This window comes from Phaethon lepturus, unplaced genomic scaffold (genome assembly GCF_000687285.1).
Source record: "Phaethon lepturus isolate BGI_N335 unplaced genomic scaffold, ASM68728v1 scaffold266, whole genome shotgun sequence".
NCBI classification, from domain to species: Eukaryota; Metazoa; Chordata; class Aves; order Phaethontiformes; family Phaethontidae; genus Phaethon; species Phaethon lepturus.
In genome coordinates, this window is record NW_010548049.1 from 304 (window position 1) to 9,675 (window position 9,372).

A 9,372-nucleotide genomic window follows, 5' to 3' on the forward strand; every position below is an offset into this window, starting at 1 on the left:
AGGAAATGAGCCACAAAAATACCGGACTGCAGAACACGAGGGTATCTTTGCTCCATTTATAACTAAATCTTATAACTACATAGCGTTTATAATTATAAATTAAAGATAAATTTATTTCATTAGGATCAGTTAGTATCTGGGAATGTAAGGAGTGGTACCATTTTATTGAGTGTGAGATGTTAACCTTGGGCATAAAGCTAAGGGTTTTAGATTGTTAAAATTAAATAGAAATTCATTTCACACTGCTAGTGCAAAAATGAAATGCTATACTAATACACATTTGGATTTTTAGAAAACTGCAACTGCGGTTGCCCACTGCAAGAGAGGAAATGGCCTCATTAAAGTGAATGGAAGACCCCTGGAAATGATTGAGCCCAGAACTCTGCAGTATAAAGTAAGCATCCAGGCAACCTCACCCTATCCTGGATGTTAAAACACCTTTATATGCATAATTGCTTGGGGATGGAGAAGAGTTGCTGGCCTTACTGACAGTACTAAATTTTTGGTTGTGTATTAACGTGATTACCTGAAATGTAGATGCCATTATGAAAATTGAGGAAACTGTCCTCTTATGAATGCCTTGTTGGGAAGGGTGGGCTTTTTGCTTAACTGGGTTCATATATGTTAATGTAATTATGTGAAGTATTTTCAGCACTTCAGACCTGTTTTTTTAAATTGAAATGGGTGATTTAAAACCCTCCTTTCTAAAGACTGTTTAGGACTTAATAAAATAGCTGTTTGAAGACTCCTAAGAGAATCTAAAACTGACTAGATAACTATAATGTATAATAAATAGTGGAGAACACCAGCTACAAGTTACTTAAGATGTTCAATTTTTATAAATGTTTTATTTTTCTGATGTAGTTATGGCATTCTACTTAAACTATTCCCTTGCTCTTAATTCCTGTGTGCACATGCTTTACTATTAAGATTTATGAAACTTAAACAAATTCAAGACCTGAGTGTATTTCTTTTATAACAGCAATATTAGATGTCAGAGAGCTCTGGAAGAGGTGTACTTAATTTGGGTGTGTGCTTGTAAAAGCAAGACTCCAATTCTCAGAACATTCAATAACTTTAGATCTGGTAAACCTACTACAAGCTCTAATCCTTGTTTCTGATCAAAGATCTTTCTGTGTTTTGTTTCCCAGCTGCTTGAACCTGTCCTCCTCCTGGGGAAGGAACGGTTTGCTGGTGTTGACATCAGAGTCCGCGTAAAGGGTGGTGGCCACGTAGCACAAATCTATGGTATGATTTTTTTGTGGGGTCTCCAGTGTGGGCTAGAACAGGTCAAGCCACATATTTAAGAGGCTTGAGTTTAGAATAGTGCATCCTGATGTTCTGTTACTTTTTCCACTGTGCAAATGTAGTTTTTCATAAGGGCTTATTGGTTATGTTTTATGGGCCAAGCTGTAACATCTAGAGTAAGTTGAATGAAGTGAATCTGTGTCTTGCAGTGTGACAGGACAGTTTGAGTGCAGCTGAGCACAAAGATTTTGGGAGGGGAAAAGGGGATTTACCATTAGAAATTATACTTCTAGTTGTAAATTTCCAGGTTGTTCAGAAGGATCTTTCAACTGACCTGAAAAAGGATTGAGAACATAGTTGCATTAGCTGTTGATAGAGTTGCTCTTTAGAAATGATAGATTTGTTTTGCTGTTTCAGTTTGGGTATAGGTTAGTGAAGTGGAGCTGAAGCTGCGTGAAGAGAAGTGACATGTTTCAATCTCAAAGTTCACTGCATTCATTTTTCAGAAAATTGAGATTTTTCATCAAAATGCTGATCTTGTTAGGCTGTTACCTGCCAGAACATCAACATCATTACAGTTACTCCCATACTGCTGCTTTGAGGTCTGATTACTGTGTTACTGTGCTACAGGCTTGTTTTATTGAGGTGTGCTGGAAGAACTGCTCGTACCATCCTGTTGTCTTTTTGTTTCCTTAGTCTTTATCATAGAATAGTTTGGGTTGGAACCAGTCCAACCCCCCTGCAGTGTGCAGGGACATCTTCAACTAAATCAGGTTGCTCAGAGCCCTGTCCAACCTGAACTCAAATGTTTCCAGGGATGGGGCATCTACCGCCTCTCTGGGCAACCTGTGCTAGTGTTTCACCACCCTCATTGTGAAAAATTTCTTCCTTGGATCTAGTCTAAATCTACCCTCTTTTAGTTTAAAACCATTACCCCTTGTCTTATTGCAACAGGCCCTGCTAAAAAGTCTGTCCCCATCTTTGTTATAAAGCCCCCCTAAAGTACTGGAAGGCTGCAGTAAGGTCTCCCTGGAGCCTTCTCATCTCCATGCTGCACTACCCCAACTCTCTCAGCCTGTCCTCATAGGAGAGGTGTTCCATCCTTCTGATCATTTTGGTGGCCCTCCTCTGGACCCACTCCAGCAGGTCCATGTCTTTCCTGTGCTGAGGGCTCCAGAGCTAGACGCAGGACTCCAGGGCGGGTCTCAGCAGAGGTCAGTTTAAACACACTGACCAATTTTATCCTTGTTGAAAAATGTAGACGTTTCGGAGAACTGTGTTTCTAAGGATTTTGAAAGTTGGCTGCTTGTAGGTAGAAGGTGAACCTATGTTAGTACTCAGGAGAGAAGGTGATCAAGACTGCCCTTGATGGAGTACAATTTCTTGGCTAGCTGGCAGTTGTCAAATCAACAGATGAACTGTGGGTGGCCTCTTGGCACAGATTTCTTCACATTTGCCAAAGTAAAGGTCACGTGGAGTATGTGGGAGGGGAAGTTAAGGAGGGAAAGGACAATTTGGCAGAAAACAAGACGGCGAGTTTCTCAGATAACTGGCACTTCATGTTTCAGTTTTAAATACATTTGCAATCCTTACTGATCCACTATCTTCTTTTAACAGCTATCCGTCAAGCTATTTCCAAAGCATTGGTGGCTTACTATCAAAAATGTAAGTTGTTTTGATTGCTATATTAGCTTTGAGTGGAAATGTATGGCTGCTGGTAATTTTGGTGCAAAAAATACTAATATGGATTTGTTCCCTGTGAAACTTCTTAAACTGAAGATTTTTTTTTTAACCAGATGTTGATGAAGCTTCCAAGAAGGAGATCAAGGATATTCTAATCCAATATGATAGGACTCTGCTGGTTGCAGATCCTCGCCGTTGTGAATCCAAGAAATTTGGAGGACCTGGTGCTCGTGCACGCTACCAGAAGTCTTACCGTTAAAATTGTCCTACAGTCATGTGACAGTCAATAAACATAAAGAGAATTTGATAAATTTCATGTTTCTAAATTGTGTTTTTCTGTGTGGGTAAATAAATTTTTTCACTCTGTGTTAACTTAACCAATTTGTGTATCAAACTTGATATTAAAGTAAAATCGGGGCTGTTGACAGTTCTTTTTTATTCCTTCATAGTAAATCAGTCTAGATAGATAAGGTCTTGGGAATAAAGAGCATTCTGTTGATGAATGTGTGGTTATCAGACCATAAAGAAGGCTTACACCCTATTTTTTTGTGGGTTACATGCAACTGTGTGGCAGTTCACTAAAGCAAAGTTCAATCTTTGCCATTCTGGTAAATAAACCTTTTCCAGTACTGGGCTCGCTGCTCTTCCTAGTGTTATGAACTAGTTTGAGAATCCCGTGTTCTTCCCATACGAAATGTCTGTCTCAACCTGCTTACAGACTTAGTCTGTAATGCGTACGAGTGCGGCTCTGACTCCTGGCTGTTAACTTTTGTGTCATGTGTTGCATGACTTGCTTCAGTATGCTGCCCTAGCATAATGCTGCACGTTCAGCATCTTCCCACGTGCACTTCAGTGCTGGCAGTTCGTGCAAAGGATTTCTGTTTTCCTTTTATATTCACCTGAAATACCACATGGAGGGTGAACTTCCAACCACCACTATGGGATATTAGATAGCAATGAGTATTGTCCATCTGCGTGACCTGCTTTTGTTTGCGCTTACTTAGCAGTTAGTGACCAGGAATTTACCCCCTTGGGGATAACTCCCTCAACGTAGCATTAAAGTGGGTGTTCAGGCAGCTGTTCTGCAGGTTGTGTTTAAAGTTTACGTTGTCAAAACCAAAGTAATTATGGGGGCAGGGTAGGGAGGTTTATTGAACTCTTACCATACCAGGTAATACAGAGGCAGAGGTTTCTGCATTAGTATGTCTAAATGGAGAAATTTTTTTTTAAAAATATAACAGACCCCATATGTCCTGTTTCAAAATAGTATTTTGAACATGTAACACTTAAAAATGATTTTGTGTTACAAATGAGATTGGGTCTAAATGATTTGTCCTTCAACCACATGTTCACACAGTACAAGTATGGAAGAGTGTAGACCTGGAGAACAACATTGCATGATTTAAAAAAAAAAAAAAAGAAAATCCCTTTGGAAGCCAGACAGTTGCTTATATCATGAGCTACGTGAGGCATTTGAAAGCCTTAGGGAAATAAGTGGGGTAAAACCATTTTCAAATATGACAGTAATTTTTGAAGACCTGGCTAGGCTCTGTGCATATCAAACATGAAAAGAAATGTTGGAGAAGTTCCAGTTTCTCATCCATGAAAACTGAAGATTTTCGTTCTGGAAGCGATCTCCCAGGGACAAAAAAGAAGAGCAAAGTTCTGAGTAAGACATGGGATGTGCCAACAAAAGGCTGTTGGAAAGGCTAATTCTGTCCCTTGGAAGAGTTGCAAGTAATTGGGTGAGGCCTTGGATATGAGCTGACCCAACAGGCATGGGCACAGCCCTGGGCTGTTGTTTCCTCCGAAAACCAGTTTAGAGGCAAACTGGAAGAAGCATCAGAGACGAAGCAACTGAGAGCCTAGCTTCTGCCGCATTGCTCTGCAAGCCTGGTATTTTTGTGTCTATCATACACTTGCATGCCGATGCTAAAATTGTTACAGGAGTACCTTGATACCTGACGTTTTTGTTGGGCTTTCTATTAATGTAGTATTTCTTCTCTTACCTTCTTTAATGGTAGGTCATTTCAGTGTACCCGGTCAACACAAAGTTAAACCAGGTTCCTTTGTGAGTTGGATTAGGGAATGGGAAAGGATAGCACAATTTTGCCCTTTTGCCCTAGTTTAGGAAAATAGGTGCTCATGACTTTTTATAAATGATATTTGTTATGATGTCTCTGCTTTTTCTGTAGAAAGGCATTTAAGGCATCTTCACTGAAGTGTAGTTCCTTGGGAGTTAAACGTGTAACTTGAAGAAATTCCTTCTGAAAAGGAATTTTCCATCCATCTCCCATTTTAGCTGTCAGTGTCTGCCACAAAATACCGCATTAAGTGATCCTGAATAGAAATGGCACACTTATTCAAACCCCTCACACTCCCACTGGAGGGGACTGTTGTATATTCTGTTATCAATTTACATACCAGGATGTTTTGTTTTATGCTAAGCAAATGAGAGATTCTATTCCAGACTCTTTGGCAAGGTGCGTGATTTCCTTTTCTCAGTCTCCCCCTTTCTGCACCCTCACATCTGACCCATTTCTCATCCAGTGAGTTCCTCAGAGTTTCTACCTTGTAATAGAACTGCTCACAAGTTATTTTAGCTCTTGGGCTGCTGAAAACTGCAATGTTCTTTCTGCCTCCAAGCCTAGCTTTCTAAGGAAAAGATGCTATGCAGGACTAACTTAAAATTTGATTACTTGAATTCCCATGAGTTTTGTGAACACTGGCATCTTGATAGATGTTAATTAGCTTCCGCTGAGGAAAAATAAGCCTTTTAGTTTTTTGGCTCATGTGGTGACTGAAAAGCAATGGCTCACTCATTGCTTAGGAAATGCGTACTGGCCTGCCAGTTGGCACATACGTACCCCATGGCGTGGCTTGTCCAAAACTGATGCTTGCCTAGCTCTTAGAGCGGTGGGATGCAGGGAAAAAGAGAGGACACAAAGTTACTGTGGTGTGAAACTCAGGGAGGCAGGGGGAGATGCAATAGCTGATGCCAGTAACTTTAGTGGTGGATTTCAGAGTTATGGGGAAACCTGATGCATCAGGTTTTCTGCCCACAGAACGCTTGTAACAATTGGGGATTTTTATTTTGCTGTTCTTTAATGGAAAGGCTGAAAATAAAACTTGCATTGCTACTAATATATCCAGAGATGGTATCTGCATGTCATTTCTTCAACTTTGGTTCTTAGCATAATAAAAAGGCTTTCTGAACTGAACTCTGATCCTATAAAAATGTCCCATTCATCCTGTAGAGTGATGTCATCCCCATTTGCTCTCTAAATGAGAAATGTTCATGGAATTGGGCTGGTGTCTGCCTGGGTGGCGGAAGATTTTTATTCTAAATGGTTGCTTACTGATCACCCACTAGAGGGCTTAATTTCATTGGGGAAGTGTAACAACCCTGACGTTTGAAGGTGTAATGAGAAAACCATCACAAAAGAATGTTTCATTTCCTGATGTCCTGATTCTGCAGGGTTGGCAATCCAGCTCTTGCCATTGAGCATCCAGCTCCTGCCACTGAGCATCCACTCTGGCCAGTGACATCCTTCCACAAAGAAATAGTAGCAGTTTGGTCTTCAAGGCCCTAGCGAGGTTCTTGAGCGCTGTGGAGGTGGTTCTTGGAACAGACGAGATGTCCCTAACCTCGTATTGTCCAGCTCTTTCATTAGTTTCACTGATACCAATCCTTAGGAAGGTCAGGCGCACACATCAAAATGTGGCCTCGCTTGAATTCTTTGTTGAAAAAAACCAGTCCAGTGGACGCTGGAGTGTGAGCTCTAGAAAGTACCGTGTTTTGTTAATGATGACAGTGGATCCAATTCCAAAACGGGGCAAGTGTGTACCCGTGGCACTGAAGGCAGTTATTTTTTCATTCATTGTTTACAATGCTGACAACTGCATAACCTGTATATAAAATCAAGTCCTCTGAAATGTTATGCTGGAAAATTTGGGGCAAATTAATTTTTGACTGTAATATACAAATATGTTAACATTAAAAAGTTTAAATTCTAAAGAAACATCTGTAGCTTAAAAATGTAACACTAGCATTTTCTAAGTGTGGGACAGTGTGTGTTCTGTATTGTGTTTATTTTCTTACCAAACTGATTATTTTTTAATGCATTTTTTCTCCTGAGAAAATTTTTTCAAAAGTCACAATCTGTGAGCATTCTGCTACCTGTGCAGGTAATGTGTGCTCTTGCCTCCATATAATTTCATTCTTTTTTTTTCTCTCTTTCTTAATATAGTCCCATAAATTACAGCTCAGTGTACTTGGCTGAATAATTGTTTTTCCTTATTAGCTAACGTCCTTCATGTGCTTGGGACTGTGCTATTTCCTACCCTGCCTTCAGCAGAGACATCCAGAGCTAATGTAGCTTATTGCTCTAACTCTTACAAAGTGCCTTTGCAGCTGATGAGGCTTGGCATACTTTTAAACAACTGTGAAATACTAACATGCACCAAGTATTCCCTCAACTTTGTTACAGAAAAACTGTAGTGGAAAAAAAAAAGGAAAAAGGCTATTTTTTATAGTTTCTGTTAAACCAAAAGAATTAATTTATATTAATGGAAAGATTTATTTGTGAAGCTGCATATGAAGCATGGTGTGAAATATGGTCTTCAGGAAGGGAAGAATCCCAGATCAGATTTCTCAGAAGAATTTGAAAGAACTTATAAACTGGATTTAGCTTGAAAGTCAGATACCTCAGAGACTGGTAATGGAATTTGGAAGCGCTAATGCTTGGTCTCATCTCAGCTTGACAGCAACCTCCAGGCATCGTTCTCTAGATTTATGAGAGGATGAAATGTTGATTAGCTCTGCCACCTCCTACAGCATAGGTGCCCATATAAGTGATCACAGTCTGTTAGTATGACTACACGAGCATGTTAATTTGGATCAGGATCTCACTACTTTTGCTTCAGTTTGCAATCCGGAGTGGGTTTGGACCATGTGGAGCAGATGAAACTAAGCTGGAAGATGCACTCCAGCTGCAGATAAGCTTTCAGTCCATGGGACCAAGCTGGAGCTAGTCAGAAATAAAAGCAAAGCAAAAAGGCTTTTGAAATGTGAATTGTGTGAATGTCAGCTTCTCAGATCAAACAGTAATAAAAATAATTCTTAAGAAGTACTCCAAACACACTGTAATGTTATAACATGAACTGGTTCGCAGTAAGTATCCTTGGGCAGCCAGTGATCCTGAACCTGCATGAGTACCTCGGCTGCTGTGTGGTCACAGGGTTTTGTCTTTGTCTGCACTTGGAGAGGCGGCGTGTTTTCCTTTACCTTGTCTTCTAGTCCAGCTGAGGAGTGAGGAAGAGAAAAGGCTAGAAGAAATTATGGCAGAACTTTTTACCTGAGAGAGGCCATGAACTTCTGAATTTTATTTTGGTCCAAACTCACCCCCTGTAGCATGCTTACAGGATCCCCCAAAGCACATCCTAGGAAGAATGGAAGGTTATGAAAAAGGTAGGCTTTGCAAAATAAAGTCAGTAGTAGCAGTTTCAGTTAACATTATATATGTCTTTAAAACTGCACTATTAACATTACAGTAAAGCACGTAAGATTTTTCTATTTTAAAATATGGTAATTTTTAATTTTGGGAAATTATATTTTTATATTTTAATGAAAATTAGGAACAAAACCCATTGGCCCCGCTGACTGCTTATTGTTGCTCATATGAAAATTTCATAACATGTTTTATTAAAAAATAAATATAATTATATTCTGGGATGCTTTATTTTGTGATATATTCTGGGATGCTTTATTTTGTGATATGAGCAAACTATACACAAAAATGTATCTAAAATATTCTTAAAAATCCCGGTGTATTATTTAATGGAAGTTCATGTTTCTCCTTTTAGAACAGATAAGGAATATTAATATATTGATCTCTAAAACCATCTGGTTATAATTTATACAATAGCATCGTTGCAGGTGCTTGCTAAAATATTTCACTGCAATAAGCAGTAAAGGGCAGCACTCAGCGCAAGCCTCAAAGCACACAAAGGTGTGCGACGACTGAAGGAACTCTCAAACCATCATGACATGGCAGCATTTCTGTGTCATTGTCTGCTATGTTATAAAGGGCTGATTCAATTCAACGGAGGAATAATACTCGCAGGTCCAGTGAAAGTGTAACTAATACAGGCTCTGCTGAGGAGTTACCATGCATTACTAATGAGAGACATGCAGCCAGAAAGTTGTATGCAAGCTCCTGAAGCTGTATGTAGCTACCAAGCTTGATGTCTCCTTTTCTTCTCCCTTTTTGCATTGCATTATTTTAAATAATGCATCTAACTGTCTAATTTTTAAAGGATTTAAACACACTGTAGAAATACATAGTTCTAAGATGCCATAGTAGTCAAAGTCACTAATTTGGATAAATTCGCTCTTTACTAAGTTATACTGAAATGAACATTGTGGGAAAGCTCAGTTTA

The 9,372-nt window shown here is 39.4% G+C and overlaps 1 protein-coding gene across 1 annotated transcript; it reads left to right on the forward strand.

The window, feature by feature from the left end:
• Positions 1 to 296: 296 nt before the first annotated feature.
• RPS16 (ribosomal protein S16) lies at positions 297 to 3,244 on the forward strand. Its single transcript, XM_010289811.1, has 4 exons — positions 297 to 394; positions 1,152 to 1,248; positions 2,866 to 2,913; positions 3,045 to 3,244. Exons 1-4 carry the CDS (start codon positions 365 to 367, stop codon positions 3,188 to 3,190), a joined length of 321 nt encoding a protein of 106 aa, XP_010288113.1. The 5' UTR covers positions 297 to 364; the 3' UTR covers positions 3,191 to 3,244.
• Positions 3,245 to 9,372: the final 6,128 nt, after the last annotated feature.